General features: G+C 39.0%; 1 protein-coding gene across 2 annotated transcripts in view; it reads right to left on the bottom strand.

The window, feature by feature from the left end:
- Positions 1 to 19129, bottom strand: part of LOC146361658 (uncharacterized) — an 87889-nt gene that overhangs the window by 16166 nt on the left and 52594 nt on the right. For both annotated transcript variants that reach the window (XM_084921659.1, XM_084921660.1), the window contains one exon: positions 10110 to 10259. In XM_084921659.1, the coding sequence (XP_084777785.1) occupies positions 10110 to 10259 (150 nt within the window). The remainder of the gene's footprint in view (positions 1 to 10109; positions 10260 to 19129) is intronic.

The following is a 19129-nucleotide window of genomic DNA, read 5'->3' as shown; positions in this document are numbered from 1 at the left end:
ATATGGAGCTGCCATGTAACAGAGGTTCAAGGATGTAGTGAAGGTGGACATGCTCACAGTTGCTGTGATAGAGGATGCTAGGGATAAGGAGACACAGAGGCAGATGATCCACAGCATGGCAATGCTTAAGGATGCAGCTGAAAAAAACTTGACGAAACAGTCACTGTTGTATGAGAAAGCTTAACAGTGATTTGATGTTCTCTGGTTGATTGGGCCAAAACATCTTTCGCTTCATGCTGAAAATAAACTTCCAGTTGTCTTTCTCCCATTCATATTTTTCCTTTGATGCAGGCAAACATCAGCAGCTGAATGTTGGAGTACTGAATGTTTCGGCGATGTTAAATGTTGAGGTTCTCCAGCCCTAAAAATCTTAGAACCATAGCGTCTAACCAGATTATTACTGTGTTACTGGCTTCCAGAAACATTGTGACATCCTATCTCAGAATGATGCTGATGATGATGGAACTAGTTCAAGCATTTACTACTTCCAGGCTGGACTATTGTTATTCATTATTATCAGGTTGTTTTAAAAACATAAAAAGCCTTCAGTTGATCCAAAATGCCGCAGTGAGAGTGACAGGGACCAAAATAAGAGCATATTTGTCACTATATTGGCTCCCAAATAAATCCAGAATTGAATATAAAATCCTTTTCCTCACAGACGAAGTCTTGAATAATTAGAACCTTATCTTAAAGACCATATACTACCATATCACTCAAACAGTACACTCTTTTCTCTGACTGCAGGCTTACTTGTTGTTCCTAGGATATTTAAAGAGTAGAATGGGAGGCAGAGTCTTCAGTTGTCAGGCGCCTCTCCTGTGGAACCAGCTCCCAGTTCGGATTTGCAAGACAAACTATTTATCTTTAAGACTGGGCTTAAAACTTTCCTCTTTGATAAAGCATATAGTTAGTCCTGGATTGGGTGACCCTGAATCGCTGCAATAGGCTTAGACTGCTGGGGCCTTCCGATGATGCACCAAGTGTCGTCTTCAATCACCTCTTTTACATTTTCACATGTGTTTGAACAGCACTGTGCATTTAATCATTAATTTCTGGGTGTTTTCCACAGTGTGTCTTATGTCTCGTCTCCCCTTACCCCCAACCAGTCGCAGATGGAGGCCCCTTCATGAGTCTGGTTCCACTGGAGGTTTCTTCCCGTTAAAAGGGAGTTTTTCCTTCCGACTGTCACCATGTGCTTGCTCATAGCAGGTCATGTCATAGGAGTTTTCTATATTTTTTCTGTATGATTGTTTTTTCAACGTCAAGTGCCTTGAGATGACTGTTGTGATTTGGTTCTATATAAATAAAATTGAAGTGAATTTAGATTAGACAGAGAACAATTAAAATGTTGGATTTTGGAAAATATTCTACCAAGTTTGGGCAAAGCATGAAACCAGGACCTTCTTGGATAGGCTGAGCTAATGTGTGATGATACCCTCTTTGTCATTGCTGTTTATTTTATTTTATTTTATTTCATTTCATTTCATTGCTTAACATTTACAACTCAAATGTTTTGAAAATGTCACCGTTTTATCACAAAAAAAAAAAAAGAATGTCCCTAATTAGTTTAGAAAAGGACATTTTGAGGACTCTGGTTCTGGTGCTGTAGTTCATCCACTTACATGTAATCCTGACTCTCTGGTCGCGTCTATGGCGTTCGCTGTGAACGCACTGTTAGGCATTTTACTAGTGAGTAGATCTTGTTTCTCCATGTCCTCTCCGGGCATCACTATTCTCTCATCTGTGGAAACTTTCGTCAATCCCTTAAACATCTCCATTTCGGTCTCGAGTTGACCTTGGTTTATTAGCACCAAATATTCTTTTTTTCCCCCAAACATGTCGTTCAGTGCTGTTTGGTTTTGATCACTTCTGTCGTGTCCTGTTGCTTAAGTAGAATTCTCACTTAAAGCATTTTTTAAAAATGGAAAGAAGTGATTCAGCAGTGTCACTAAAGGAGACTGCTTTGTGGCCACTTAACAAGTACAGTGTGAATGATGAGGCAACACTGGGGACTGACTGCTGCTCAAGTGTAGCATACACAGAGACAGAGCTTTTTAACAGCTACGGGAAGCTGCTGCTAGAGTGTCCTTTTCTTTACTGAAAACACAGGAGTTTTGGAGCTTTGACAGTCACTAGAAACACATTTATGGCCCTTTGGCAGACTTCCAGTGTGTGTTACTGTGCTGTAGTGAAGCCGGCTGCTTTATTACAAGAGGCTCTCTCACTGTGTGTCTGTGGAGGATTGTCAGTACAAGCTGGTTAATGTGGGATGCCTCCCCCCCCCTCTTAATTATCCAGAGAAGAAACACTACTTAAACATGTTAAAAATAAATTATGATTAATCGCACTGTGTACCCAGTGGCCAGTTCATTATTTTATTGCAGATTGTTTTTAAACTATGATTTATCTTTGTGTTCATTAGTTTACCTCCTATGTGAGGGGCAGAGGCCAGCAGTGTGTGTGTGTGTGTGTGTAGGTCTTTAAGCTTTGATAAGCAGGTGACCCGTGGCTGCTCTATAATTGGTTGTTTCAGATTTCCCACAGCAGCTCTCTGTGCCCCAGACGCTCCCGTCTTTATTGGTAGTGCATTGGTATGTTTGCTGTTTTTTGACCTCGTGGGATTGAACTGCTGCCCCTCTTCCAAACATACAATTAACAGCGAGTTGACCGGTACTGCTGCAGACTGACAGTTCAGGGATACCCTCACTTTTCAGAACAGGAGCCCGAGTATCTGTTTCACATCTCTCCCTGTTTGCTGTACTGTGATGTGTATGACAATTGAGGGGTTGCAAGACTTAAAAGAAAAGAAAAATGGCTACAGCCATCTAGAAAAACTGCTATGAGGCTAAACAACTATCTGAAGGCTACAAGGTAGGCATTAAAAAGCAATGAAGAGGTAAAAAAACAAAAACAAACCCCAAACCTCCAAAAACAAAATACACACATTTTGTTCAGAAAAACAGAAATTTGTATGTCCTTAAAATATGGCTTTGCAAGAGAATTTTTCCCGTGTATTGAAAGTCAACAGTGACATCACCGCTTACAGGAACTCTGAAAACTAAGCAGAATTAGTTCCTTGACTGTATGTTCTGAGAAAACACATCAAAAGGATCTACAAGGATATTTTTTAAATTAATGCAGGCAGATGAAATGATCATACTGCCAAAACAGAGCCGAGCGTCACCCATGACAAAAATAGTGTGCTGGGATGATTATCAGTTTGTACCAGTCTGCTGCAACCAGTCCCTGTCATATAAATGAAAAGGAACCATGAGGAGAGTCGCATGCAAAGGAAACAAAAAAAAAGACAAACAGCTGATGTGTCAGAAAGGCAGTTCGCATTAGTTATTTTGAGAATCCTCACGTCACACTTGAAGAATGTTTTGGATTCAGCACAGTCTTATTTCCACTGAGAACATTATGACACTGGCCTTGGATGAAACAGGTGACGTAGGAGTGCTAATCAGAAGCCACCTTCAACAACTTCTGCTTTCTTGATGACATCAACTTACTGGTAGGGTCATCAGCTGCACTGCAGCATCTGCTAAACTCAGTGAATACCAGACAAAGCATGGAGCGACTCAAAAACACGTGCACGTGCACCAGCAAAGAGCACGAGCTTTTAAATATCAAGGTCAACGAAAGCAGCGATAATAATATTTTCAGCCTGTCTGAGCGTCATTATCAACCCTGCATGTGTTCTCTTAACACAACAAATCTTCTAAGTCAAACACAGAATGTCTGAGTTTCATGTTTTTGTTTGATTGTGGTGTCGCACAATTATTTTGCAAAGATGTATTTCTTTTAAGCAAATTAAAATAAATGATTTTCATTTGTATCAAAGTCTTCATGAAAGTCAAATTTTACCTAACAGCAGTTTTTAATTTTTAATTTAAAAACAGGCAAATATAACTAGAGACGTGTCTCTTATGCATACAGCCTGATGGATTTTCATCGGTGATTGACAACACTGATCTGCACCTCGCTGCATCCTTTTATACCAATGAGGGTGATAAAAAATATTACAAATTTAACACTGTCCAGAGAAAAAAACCCACCAGAAATCTGCTGCATAGCTTCATAGCTTTCATGCAGATTATAATTTATTAGACATTAGTTTTGGCTTTTTATACCTAACCAACTAACGCCTGGGCATCTAGGACAAAGCCAAATAAGCTTTCTATTATGATGTGAACAGGTTATCCCAAAAATAGATTTGTCATTGTGTGATCTCAGGAATTTGAATGCATAAACTTGAGAGAAAAGATCAAATACACACTGCTCCCATGCAGAATGTAAAACACAAATATTCAATAAAGGTTGATCAAAGAAGAAGAACCTACTTTGACTGTTGCAATACCACAAGGGGTCACCACAGCAGCTAGCTCTGCATGTTTGACGTGGCAGAATTTTATACTGGATGCCTTTTCTGATGCTGGAACGAAGCTTAAAAATGTTTGAACGCTAAAGTAATTATAGTAGTAATAATTATACAGCTAATATATATATTGTTTAGTATTAAGCTTTGCTTGTTCCATATTCAGTTTTTCAGCAAAACTTGTTTGAGTCCATAAGAAAAGATTCAATCTTAAATCTGGAGGAAGATTTTTTTTTTCAATAAATATTAATGTTAGCCCGCGACCTTGTTCCAGTTTTGAATTTTGGCCCACTGTGTATTTGAGTTTGACACCCCTGATCTAAAGCAAAATGATCCAGAAAACTCAGTTTACTGGTGAAACTTTACATAGTCATGTGATATTTGATGAACACAGATTATTGTTGCCTTTTCTTAAAGTATGCCTTAACGTATTGCCTTAAATTAGCAACATCCTGGCATAACAGCACAATAACTCACATCTGCCTTACTTTCTAATTCCTTTCACTTTCTTCTTCTTCTTCCTCTGTCTTACTGCAGTGGCTGCGCAGCCAGTTTTGAAACTCTTGGTTGTGACATACTGAGTCACAGCGGGGGGATAAGGGAGACAAAGCTAATTAGAAGGACAAGCAACAGCAAAGACGACACACCGTGCATCATTTGTGGTGTTTCAAATCGCCAAAGCTAATAAGCCTTAGACAGTCGGGGAACAGCTTTTGTTTCTCACTTTGAGCAAATTCTGTGAAAGGAAACAAGCATCAGGACTGATGACAAATGTTCCACTTTTCAGATACACAGTCACAGCACACACAAGCAAATGGGGGACAATTTCTAAATAAACTGTGACATCAACACATGCACAGTCTGTGATCCAAGTCAAGGATGAGGACAGTTTTGAAACAGGGTGAGGGCCACAGCTTTCTGCAGCCTTTGTTTCTCCAGTGGACAATTTGTCTGTGTTTTATGTAGTTGCAGAGCAGCCAAGCATTTTCACCACCCATCTTTTTCTGGCGCCACAGTATATATCATAGACAGTATAAAAGATTGTCGTAGCCCTCTGATTTCATCCACTGAAGTATCAAGATTAGAATTTCAACTTCGTCATCTTGACTGTTGAAGCCAGATGTGACGAGCAAAGGCTGAATGTGTCCTTTGGCCAATTTATAACCAGCTGTGTGAAATTACTGGTTGATTGGATTGGTGATTGATTGGACTCCTTTGTTAGCCCAACCAATCACCAATCAGATAGTTATTAAGATAGGTAGATTTATTATTTTGTTTTTAGTTCGTTTAGCAATTTCAAACATGTTAAAATTTAGATGAGATGTATTAGTTTGCCTCAACCCGAACAAGAATGTAAAATAATACAATTAAACTTCCTGCAGCCTCAGTGAGCTACGGGTTTAGTCCAGGTCTCAAATTAGGAGTCAACTTTCTAATTAACCTGGAGCATTAATTCCAGCTTTATATAGAAATATGCATGGAAATGGGTGCAGACGACCATGACCTCTTGCTGTACTTTGATGGCAGGTGGTTGAGGAAAGGTGCTGACCTGCTTGTTTTACCTCTGAGGGAAGCTTTTTTTTTTTCTGCACAAAGTGCCAAGCTGGCTTAACTGACGCTTATACTCATCTGAATGAAAGCATGCAAGACTCAGGCACATCCATCCCAATGAACAGGGATCCATTTACAGCACTCACAGGCACGTGGGGCTTGTTTTCATGTTCTGACCTTGTAAAGCATGAAAGATGCAGTGTGTACTATGCTGCCAAAGGCAACTGTCACAACCATTTTAAACTCTGATTTGAAATTGTTTTCTGACCAACTATTTTTTCCCCCCCACAGATTCATAGATGGGGTACATATTTTTACTTATTTCACCATTTGCAACCTGCTCTAAAGCCTCCCTCTACCCAACCCTGACATCCTGTTCAAGAAACACACGGCTGAAGGCTCGGACTGCAGGTTCCACTGCTGTGAGAAATCCCACATACAGCCCAACACAAGACGTGCTCTAAAGCATGAATGGAAATGAATATATTAATGCAATGAATATGGCCCAAAGCGACTAACAACAGTGGTTCCAACTTTGTGGCATCATAATGCTACCAGTTTTTTAGCACTGGCACCAAACTTTCTGAGTGGAAATACATGAAACTGATGTCAGGCTAGGCCTTGGCACTAGTTTGGGTGAAAAAGAAGCAATCATCAGGTTGTCGTCCTGACAGAGCCAAACCAACAAATGATGCTTAAAACAGACTTTTACCAAACTGAAAGTAAATCATAACCACTATGAACAGATCAGCAGATGACGATTTTGCTCTCATTTTCATTCATAACACAGAGTAAACATTTCTTTAAGCAAGAAATCACCTTTTATCTTTTTTCTACTATTAGATCAAGACCAATATCCATTTGCAGTTTTCATACATAACAAACAACCACATTTAAGCTTCTTTCTTTTTGCTGATCATTCTTAACCCAGGTATGTTTTTCTAAACGCTCGTAAATGTGCAACAGTTAAAAAGCTATTTTAGAACAATTAGGAATTACATTGAAGTGGTTATTCACACAAAGGTATGGATTTTATAGCTTATAATGCTGTTTTTATTTGTTAATTTAGGGGCAAGTCAGTTGTATAAGCTCTTTTTAACTTCATAGTGGCAACAAATCTAAACTGAGGAGTCAGTTGTCAACAAATTTCAACAAAGCCCACAATTATCAAGGTGAAACTTCCTCAACAGCAAGGCCATTGGAACATTCAAAGGGATGTATCGACAGCATAAGTCACTGAAGGTGCCGTTTTCATATACATAAATATATATAAAGAACAAAGCACAACTAAAGGTGAAGGATGCATGGAAACTTTCTGTGTTTGCATGGACACTTCCAGCATGCACATGCTTTGATGAGCGAGCCAAGGACTTGATAAAGGCAGACTTAACAACAGTCCAGCACCTCAGGTGAGACTTCCAACATTTTCCAGATGGAGAAATGCTCTCCAATCACCTTTACTTTGACTTTCCAAGACTCCCAAATCGTTTTTTGTCTAATTGGAACAGTCTAAAAGCAAACAATTGTTTCTGATCCCAGTGACACATGAGACTAGCGACAAGGCTGCAAAATCCTCTGTCCTTACTTTTATCGTTTATATTCCATCCTTCATTCCACTATGGCTTTAAAAGCACAAAGCTGCTCTGAAAGACTCAACAGATGAGGGGAACAAGGTTAGAGGACTGGGATTTGGAACAGTATAAACAACCATGTGATCTTAATAGATGATTTATAAAAAGCCACTAGGGGGCAGTGTTGGCATAGAAAAGCTCTGCAAAGGCAGAAGTGCAGGTACCTGTCACTGAGGTTGTCTCAGCCATGTGGGTCACAGGAGCTCTGTTTTTTTCCTTTCCTTTTTTTTTTTTGTAAAGAGATGAACAATGAGCAGTGATGGGTAGGGGGGAAAAGAATAACACAGAAATAAAAATTCATGCCAAGCAATCAGAATGAAAAATGGTTGTTCTGCAAATCAGTGTAATGAAAGAGGATTTAATGGAAAGGGAAAGCCTGAGCCAGGGAGCGATTACAATTCAAAGATGCTTTGAAATAATTACATATTCAGTACAAGAGCTGCTAATTGCACATATTCACACAATTCTCTGCTGATGTATCATCACTGTCAAACTTGGCCATCAACGAAATGGCATACTGTACAATGCTGATGACAAAAAGCCAACTTAGTATCAGAAATGGAAATCTGGTGCCATTTTTTGATGATCTCAGAATGGGTGTGGATAATGTAATGGCATAAAAAGAGCTTCATACCTGCCAAATTATTTAAAGGCTGACCTGATATGACTGCTATTTGACACTGTTATTCTACTACAGATAACCCAGGACATTTAATCTGGAATATCTGCTATCCTCTGGTTCTCTCCTTTCAAGGTGTGGCATTTATGCCCTTCAATATCCAGATTTACATACTGTCCACTGAGTCTGTCTCTCAGTGCTTCATATGCTGGGATTAGAGTGGGATTTGGGAGGTGGGGACCAGAACTTCCAAGTAGCAATGCCTCAAGGTTAACTGACTCGAATAATCATTATTGTGAGCTCCGGTACATTTGCTCTCTTTATGTGAAGGCTATGACCACCTGACCGGTGCTGGTTTTGAGGTTTGCTACTCTACGTTGCTTTAGCCACCTACAATATACAGGCAGATGTTCGTAGCTGCGTTCCAAATAATATTTTTAAAAGCGTCTTTCCTTCAAAGTTATACTTCACCTTCATCTTTGCTGGTGAAAAACACTGTGGTCACAAAGGGATGGACATGATAAGCAACAATAATCTGACTGTTGTGTTTACACGATGCTCTGTTAGTATTAGCATTGCATAGAAAATATCCTCCTCCAACACCAGCCCGAACTGTTGATACAAGGCAGGATGGACCCATGCTTTCAAGTTGTTTACACCAAATTCTGACCCATCCATCTGAATGCTGAAGCAAAATCAAGACTCATCAGACCAGACACCATTTTTCCAACCTTCTCTTGTCCAATTATGGTGAGCCTGTGTGAACTGCAAGCTCAGTTTGCCGTTGTCAGCTGATAGAGTGCCACCAAGTGTGGTCTTCTGCTGGTATTCTAAACGCATTAGGTTTCTACCATGTTATTAGCTCATTAACAAGCATTTGAACTGTGGCTGGAGTGCAGTTCATCACTATGAGCTGTACCACAGTACTGCAAACTGCCCAGTTAAGCCTGCACCTGCTGTCAGTATAACCTTCATAATCACTTCCAAGTTTGAATTAACTTCAGCAACACCTGTCCAGATCCACACTCTGAATGAAAAAATCCAACATAAATTAGGACGTTACATAGGTAAGCTTTAAATTACCAGCTGATCGGATGCCACTTGCTACCTTTGAACGTAATCTCTCATCTTCTTCTGCTATCCTGTCTTAAATGTTTTGTGATTTCTGACAGCACAGTTATCACTCATTGTTATAATTGCTTATTAAGTGAAGATAACAACAAAACCATCCCATGGCCCACTTTAACCGCTGTTCATATCTATTTCTAACTACTCTTAACTCTTTCTCAGCTTTTGTTTCTCAAGGTCTATGAATCAACCATCAACATTCAAGCCAACATGAGTGGGAAATCTGAGCGTTCCTTGCATCCTGATGAGAGCCCTTTTTCTAAGCTAATATTAGCAAGATGGAAATTAAAGATGCACTGAGGCAAGGCACAAGCATGGACATCACTTCCTTTGGATTTTTATAGAAAATTTGTGTCTTTGTTTCATTCCAGTATCCAACACACAAAAAAGAGATTTCATGACAGCGAGGACGACACCCACTGAAGAAACAACACTCGGGCAAACTGAACCTCGACTGAGTGTCCAACACCTGCTGTTTCTAAAGTGAATACTAAACGATCGGCCTGTATTTGAAACAAGTGATCTAGTGGTTCTGCAGTGAGCAGACGAATTTTGCAAAACCCGAGCCATAGGTTTACACATGAACATGCAAATAACAGTGAGCAAAGAGCTTTTTCTTGATAAAGAAACTTCCAAACAGCTGTTTAGGACAGATTTGAAACCCTGCTTTACATATTAGCACATATTTATTCAAAGGATACAACCATAAGTGTCAGGCTTGTGGCTAAAGATCGCAGTGGTTTGTTTCTTGTGATGAAAGACAGAACAGGAGAGGTAAGCACTTTAAGTACAGACTCACTCTTCTAGCGAGATGTTAGAGTATTTCTGTGAGGAGACTGAGGATGGAGGACCAGAGGGGCTGCTGTAGTCAGGCCTGGTTGTTGTTTCCGGTGTCATCCTCCTCTCTGGGAATGATGTCTGCGGGACAATTTCCAGCACTGCCCAGCACCTAACACACACACAAAAAAACCCTGTCATATTAATAAAGTGTATGTACATTAGTCTTTGATGGTCTGTGACTTGTTTAAATTTGAATTAAATATTACAATTACACACAAATCCTAAAAGCATATATATGAAAAAACTCAGTGGTTTGTTAGCCGAGTAGTATTTCTATTACTGTGCAAGTAGCAAATGTATGCAAACCTTAAAATGTAGGAAAACTGTTGAACAGTCCTACACACCAGCTTGGAGGACTTGTACATTTGAATTATCAGAACACATTCAGCTCTGGGATGTTTGTTAGTTTCATTACATGAATTGCTTGTTTCAGGCTGCTGGAAGAAGGTCAGGACTTTGACTTGGGCTTTTCAAAACATCATCTTGCTTCTTTGATCATTTTTTGGTAAAACAACTTGTATGCTGATGCTTTTTTTTTTTTTTTTTTTTTTTTTAAATTCAGCATCACCCACTTTCTCTTAATGTTCAGTTCATGAACAGATGTTTCTTCATTCTTTATAAATTTGCGGTAATATTCTGTTGATGATTACCGATGATGACCCGCCCTGGTGCAGATTAATTTTAACCTCTCAAATCGTCATAATGCGGCCACCACGTTTTACAGATGGGATAAGCTTATGCTACAATGTAAAGTTCTCCCGGTTCAAACAGCCTTCTGATTCGTCCTTTAGTGTTAGTAAACTTCTCATTCATGAACATGTACACAATGTGAGAAGCTGCTTAGACGTTATCCTGGGTTCCCATGTGACCTTTCACACTATTAGACACCGAGCTCTGTGAGGGAACACTGGACACTCCAGGGGGGTGAAGCAATGTTCTTCATTTCCTTCATTTGTAGTCTGTCTGTTTGACTGCTGCTGAACATCAATAAGCCTTTTTTGAGGTCCATGGAGACCTCATTTGTTCATGATTCACTTCCTAAAACAATGTTGTGAAGCTCAGACACTGGGCTGATCCCTGATCTTTACATAAACCAGGGCACACACTCACAACCTGACTGTCATCCCGCTACCTGAAAACAATAGAATAATGTAAACAATAGAATAATGTAAATAATAATAATAATAATAATAATAATAATAAGAAGAAGAAAGGTCAAAAACTTGAGAATTTTTTTCTACTAGGCTAATTATTGGAAACATAAAATTGCTATATTATAATATTTAACACTTCAGAAAACTCTCTTTTGATAACTGATATATTAATAGATATATACACAATGCATATTGTGACTGGCAGTTGCATTAGTAGAGAACAGCAGCCTTGGATCTTGGAAATCTCCTAACTGTAACTGCGCGAGCGGCCAAAAGTCTGCATTCCCTGACAACGATAGCAGTCGTACTTCTAACCGTAGCTTAATTTCTATCCTTTGGAAAATGAAACCAACCCCGAGTCTGAGTTGGAAACAGAGACTTTGTATCCTCTGTAGACTTTAAAAGTAGTAGACAGCATGAATTAATTAATTAATTAATTACAAATTTATCACAAAGACTGATATAATTTTAATTATTGATACATATTAAGCAGTGGCGAAGCCTCATTTTAGTTGGCAGAGCAATACATCAAGAAAATGAGGTGATCTTTAAAAACTGACAAAGCCTCTCACGATATTATTCTACACACATAACAGCTAGTTATACTATTTTCATCCAACTGCTAGACAACACCGTTACTGGGTGTGTTGATAATTTACTCTCTCCAACACCACAGGCTGCTGTTGTGCTAGTTTCCCATTGCTATACTTGACAAGGGCATCTATTTCCTTGTGCATTATGTGTATAGGATCTCTCTGTGCAGCTTGTCTGCTGGGTTCTGTACTGCACAGCCTTGGAGCCGTGCCCCCTGCTGAAACTCCTGCTGCTCGATAGGTTGGGACAGAGTTTCAAAAGCATAGCATTATTCTGAAAAGAAACACAAGTTCTCGTGTGTAAATTTAGCAGTTTGTTTTATTTTAACTGGCTTCTTCCCCCCAAAGTAATCTTTTTTAGTTATTATAAATATTAATGAAGCAATTTATTTGAGAACGATGTGCTGGGATTGATTCTTTAATTGTTAGAATTATAAATAATTCTTCTTTTGCTCATGTTTTAAACAAGATGACAACAAACAAACTAAAGAAAAGTCTGAAAAACTGAAATTGCCAATTTATGCTTGCTCCAAAAGCAAGTCAGTCTCCAGGAACTCCCATGTTAAATTTTCCAGTATGCTTATAGCCTGCTGCAAAACGTTTGGTCTCTATAGCCAATTTCCCTGCTTGATGATAATTGGATAAGGGAGGAGTTGTATTATAACTCTCTTATGTTGTATTAAGGCTTGATCTGGCCACCAAACCTGGTTGTTAAAGTATTAAACATATAGAAATCCCTTGTTAATTTCTGATTGAAATAACTGCGATTTACCAAAATTTTCGAAACACTTAGTTCAATTTCATTAGACAGATCCGGAGTGAGAACCATCAAACCTGTAGAATCAACAAATCACTTAAACAAAATCTGTCAGATAAACTAAAGTTGGCTAAAAGATCTAAACAAGCATCATATTAAAGCCACTGACATCTATCAGTGTGGAAAAGCCAAATCTAAGGCTTTGTGACTCCATCAAACCACAGGGAGAGTCATTATCCACAAATAGAGAAACTTGGAACAGTGGTGAACCATCCCAGGAGAGGCCAGCTCTAAGAGCATACCAATGACTCATCCAGGAGGTCACAAAAGAACATCACTGAAAGAACTGAAGGCCTCACTTGCCTTTGTTAAGAACAGAGTTCATAATTCAACAATCAGAAAAAGTCCAGGCAAAAATGGCACCCATGGGAGATTTCCAAGGTGAAAACCACCTCCGGCCAAAAAGAACAAAGGCTCATTTCACATTTGAGCCTTTGTGTATGCGGTTTGAATCCTGCTACATCTGGCGTAAAACTAAAACTGCATTGTCTGATGTGTGCAGAATTATATAATGTTTTTTGCAGCTACCGTGTGCCACTGCATACGATTTAATCAATGTAAGCATGGTGGATTGCTGTGCAAAATAGCACTACCCTCTGGCGTGGCAATGCTGCAGATTTATGGACGTGAGTCACGCTGCCTTCAAAATGCTGCGGGGACCAAGTAAGAGAAACTTTTTATGCAGAATAAAGCTGCTGTGGACAACAGTAACAATCACTCAAATTAATATATGGATCAATACACTGGCATTCCTGATTTAACCACATTAAACATTAATATTTGATCCCTTTAAAGAAATCTACTGGTTCAGTAATGCTTAATTAAAATAGTTTATATCGGAGTCTCTACATAAAAATGGATTTCACATCACCAGCTTCTCTCAGTGCACAGAAATAAAAGCTATAATATCTGCAGAAATGGGGACTGTCATCATGTGCTGGGGACTGCGTGTCGCTTAAAAAAAATCCAAGATCAATTGTGTGACCCAAGATGAGCTAGTTACGCTAATCTGCACGGTTCAGTTCTTCGAAGCCACAAGAGAATTAGATTAGCCAAGCTGGATTCAATCATCCAAGATGACTCAGCACTCTTGTGGTCACTGCCTGAGGGAAATATATCAATACTGGAAACCATCATCAGCAACACTGTGATTGGAGGTAGAATGAACGGTAAGGTTAAAAGTTAGAAGAGCTTCTAGGGGGATTAAAGAGAGATAACAGATGTTTTACACACGAGTAGAAATCAAAAAAAGCAACAAAAATAAAAACATGTATGAGAAGCAAAAGAGCATCAAGTTTAATGCATTAGTAATCAATACTCCTGAAATTTTCAATGTACTTTTGTACTGCAGCAGAGGAGTCATCAGAAAAGAAAACTACATTACACTTCTCAGCTTCCATGCTCTAAAAGGGCATTAAAGTCATTCATAAAAATCAACCTTAAGAGAATAAGACTCAGAGAGAAACTGAATAGCATGAAATTCCAAAAGCACACAGCAATGAGACGTATTTGTGTGCAATAAAGATCTTATTTCTTAATATTCAGAACAAGTAGCGGCACACTGAGGAGCTGGGAATTCACAAAATATTTAAACAGGTGTGTTGGATTTTTCAGCACTTTCAGAACTTAATGGGCCGCAGAGCGATTAATGTTCTCTGTCCTTTTAAAGCAAAAGTGAGGAGGGAAAACGAGCTTAGTGTACACACTGATAATATTAATCTCTTCCTCTGAGGACTCCAAGGATAGAGCAGAGTCGACTTCTGAGGTAAAATAAGCTCACTGGACGCTTCTGCTGTTTGTGTATCACTGATCTCATAGCGTTACGTTATTTTGTGGGTAATTGGCAGAAAATACCACACTTTCCTCCTAATATGAAAGGTAATACATTACATGTGAATGTAGTCCCTTTCAGCTGAAGCAGGACTTCTCTGAAGGACAATGTGGAGGATCACGATGCACACTGTTTGTCCCTTTGAAATATTCTTTCCGATGCACCAGTCGCGGCTCGGTGATGCCTGTGAAGTCCTTCGCTTAATCTTGCTCTCAGGAAATTCTGACCTGATGCTGGTGTGACAACCAATCATCAAATGATTCAAAGAGCCTCTGACATAATTTGCAAACAAATTTTGCGCAGTAGTGACGGGAGAAGGGAGATGAGATAATGCGATCCTGCTGTCGGCCAAAAATGCAAAAATGTAAGCACATTAAATTTCATTACATCAAACCAACAATGCAAAACTGTATGTCTGTTTTTTTTTTTTTTTTAGATTTATCATAAATTATATATAGTAAGTGCTATTTCATCACGGCTATACATATTCTCAACGTATTTGATTATTCTTATTGACAAAAATCTGTGAATTTTAAACCAAGTTACCAACAGTTGTTTTTGCACAGGAAGAAAAATGTAAACATGAGGATTCTATTGCAATTCATCAAATCACCTTTTAAACTTTTACAGTTAAATGCACACAGCATTTCCCTTTGTTCTAATTAGGATATGTGATTTTACAGGAACTAAATAGAATTGCCTACATAAATTATTATTTCATTTGAATTATCAAATATATGATTGCTGTACCAACCTTTTGAATCTGTAAAGTTTGCAAATTACGTGCTGCAAATTAGGGTGTAAGATGTTACATCTGTGCTAACAAGTCACTGTGTGACTGTGCCACACATGACAACGTTTATACTGTCATGTTACTCTAATTTCAACCACAGCCCAAGGCAACCGTCTCAGCTAGGAACCTTTTAATGAGCTGTCAGTCTGAAAATGCAGCTGTTTCACAAAGAATGAGTCGATCCGAAAGCTTTGTGAATAAAAGGGACCACAAGTTATTTGCTCATTTATAGCTCCATATTTTTGTTAATCTTTGTCTACTAGAGTAGCTTAATATGATTTACAGTTCAAAGTAATCTTTTTAAAAAAAAATAAAATCTCATACAAAGGCAACCCCTCAGTCTATCCACTGTTTGAAACAAGCTGTTCTAGCATCTCTGCTTTTAAAACTGGAACTGAGTGCATGAAAACCTGATCCATAAAACACCATACAGTTCTGAGAGTATTAATCTGTGTCCACACTGGAAGCAATCTATGGCAGCACATAGAAAGTCATTCAGAGTCACGTGGGTCCAAGAAGTGACCCTAAGGTGAGCGATTGATAAGACTAGCATTGAAAGGGCAGTATATCAGTGATTGGCATATGATGGACCCGCAGTAAATACATTAGATGGTTACCCTGGCAACCAGAGCCTGGTAGCTAGCAACCAAACATCAGCTTCAAAGTGATATCTGGTGGGGACAGCTGTAGTATGATCGAGTAACAGTTGAATTTTGGGTTTCCCCATTGTCAGCACATGCGCCACAAGTCTGAAAAATATTATCTGACTCTGCACTGACCCACTGCAAAGATTTGTGCTTCAGCTCTAGACATAAATCACAAGATCTAATAAGGAAGAATTGTTAATATTATAATATGTCAATATGCTATAGCACTGGTTATTAAACTTTGGTGCCCAAGTCCTATTTGTATTCATTATAGCCAAAAAATAGCCTCTATGCCATCTGGCATACTATCATTCTTTGGATTTAATTGTTAGATGACGGCACATTTAAAAGCCCATTTGCAACATCTGGACCTAGCATGACACTTTTTGCACGAGTGACATCATGGGATGAGGCTCTAGATGACCTCCATCAGCTGGTCAGGTATTTTCACACAGCCCAAACAGAAATACTGTCTGTTCAGATGCAGCACTCTTCTGAAGTAGTTTGTCTCAGAGGGAATATTCGATTACCAAGAATCTCTTTAACTCTCTTGGTATAATGTTAGCATTAGCCAAGGACTCCCCAAAGATGACACATTCAGGTTAAGAGAACTGATGCAGTTAGTAAATAAATGAGTTTTTGTGCAGTCATGTATTGTGATAATAACATATGGTTGTCAGAAAATGTCACAGCACACCTGAAAATGCCTCAGTGCACCTTAGTCATGACTCAGCATACTGTTTGCAACCATCTGTTCTTTAACATATATTTGAGAACTGGTGAAATTTCTCTGAAATAATCATTATATTTCTGCAATAATTCAAACTACACTAATATCTCAATTATGATATAAACAAACTGATACACTTCATTAATCTTGGTATCATGCTGAATAAAATAAAGCTATTTCCAGTCATAAAAACTACACAAATGGTGATGCCAGACACATTAAGACTCTTAATCTCACAAGACATTGTTGTGCCCACTAAATGTGCTATTATTAGTGATAAACATGGCCGGCCAAAAGGCCGAATCAAGCCTCTGATGTGGATTTCCACTTGGATTGTCAAGGTTTTTAAAGTTTGGTGGAAATGAGCCTGATAATCCTTCAGGATGTGAGTGGTCTTTGAAGATTTTTTAAAACCAAAAACGGCAGACTGTGAAACAGAAGACAAATCACAAGTTCTTTGTTTGAAACCAAAGGCCGTAAAGTTCAGCCGCAGAGAGAGAGAGAAAGCCAGTCACGAACAAGCAAGTTTTCTCCTCTCTCTGCGGCACTGACTGTTGGTCTCTTTGAATCGGCAGTGCCGAGTGCAGCTCTGAGAGATTTATCCATTCATTTGTTGTGGCTACGCTCGAATGCACCCAACAACACACCATTTCTATTTTATTCTACTAGTCTTTCACTCTGCAGGGTGGCTCAACAGAATTATGTCCCCAACGATAATTATCAATCAAAATTATGGTCTGAAAAATGGAGGCAGAGGAAATTGCTTACCAGGACGTCAAGCAGGAACAGGACCCCCAAAAGAAGTAGTGTGATAAGTGAGAGTGGTGAAAGAGAGCAAAGGGGAGAGAGCAGATTTGCATTCGTGCAGTAAAAGAGCGTTTTACCACCACACAACTTATAGTAACCAAGAGAAGTAGACTTTAAGCTTTTAAGAAACAAATAAGGTCAATTCATGGGCATTACATTCACTTTTGAGTTCAGCTCCAGCTAAGCTTTCAAATACTGGGAAATGTTTAAACCTTCAGCAGCATAATGACATATGGGATTTAAAGAAAGCAATAACTCTTTTTAAAGGACGCGTTCAGTTAATTTGTTTTTCTAAGTCCCACATCAGTTTGAGGCAATGATTTATCCAGATCTCATTTCAGTGTGGGAGAAACTGCAAAAAAGAGTTAGCTACACACCTGGAGACAAATCATTTAAACTGAAAACTTTGTTTTGCAAAACGCTATCTTTGTGGTAGCATTTCATCTGTTTCAAAGTAAAATGACTGCAGAGTTTGTTCCATATTCTCTAAATGGAAACTGTTAATTTGTCCAATACGTTTTCTAAAACTAAAGGGCAAACGGACTGATTCTTATATAGTGGTTTTTTACTCCCCTGGAGCATTCAAAGCAGTTTATATGCCTTGTTCATACATATTTTTGTGCTTAACATTCACACACATTCACACTTTCATGGATGCATCCGGAGAGCAAGTTGGGGTTAGTATCTTATCTGTGGACATTTAGTATGCAGATTGGAGCATCCAGGGACTGAACCACCAACGTTACGATTAGCAGATGACCTGCCCTACCTCCTGACTACAGCCACCCCGTGGCACCATAAGCAAGGACACAAATTACTGCATTCACTTAATTGAGAATTCTCTCGAAGTTCCAGTCATCCTGGAACCTCGAGAGCTTTTGCATCTTTTTACCTTCCTCTTAACTTTTCATTAATTCACCTCGAGGCAGCGCTTTGCAAACAGTCAGGCTTTTCAGCAATGACCCTCCGCTGCTTACCCTTCTCATGGAGGGTGTCGATGCTCATTATCTGAATAACTATGTCTGCAGTCTTTCCCATGAGTGTAGTTGCATGTACAAAACTAGACAGATACATAGTACTTATACTATTTAAATAGCAACCTAACTTAACTGATTGGGACCTGATGAATGTAAAAACAAAGACTTACCAGATTTTCATTTTTTACCTGATTTTTGTTTTTGACAAAAATGACATATGAGGACATTTCTTTTAATTTCATTAGAACAGTGGCAGTATAACATCCTTGTAAGTGAATATCAGGCCCTTGTAGAGCTAAATTTAGTATTTTGGTCTAGACCAGCGGTCCCCAACCCCCGGGCCTCGGACCGGTACCGGTCCATGAGTCGTTTGGTACCGGGCCGCGAGAGTTGAGGCTCAGGTGTGAAATGTATGGTTTTCAGGGTTTTTATCGGTTTTCAGCGTTATTTTGTTATCGTTTTTATCGTTTACTCGGTTTTCCTGGGTCTTTTCACGTGTGTTATGAATAAATCTTCTTTTTTTCGGTACAGGTACTAGTTTTATTTTGTTGTATTTATCCGTGACACATTAAAGGCCGGTCCGTGAAAAATATTGTCGGGCATAAACCGGTCCGTGGCGCAAAAAAGGTT

Source organism: Perissodus microlepis, chromosome 23 (genome assembly GCF_051167445.1).
Source record: "Perissodus microlepis isolate ML-2025 ecotype Zambia chromosome 23, ASM5116744v1, whole genome shotgun sequence".
Lineage (NCBI taxonomy): Eukaryota > Metazoa > Chordata > Actinopteri > Cichliformes > Cichlidae > Perissodus > Perissodus microlepis.
The sequence above is the reverse complement of the archived record's forward strand: the minus strand, read 5'-3'. Positions and strand labels throughout refer to the sequence as shown.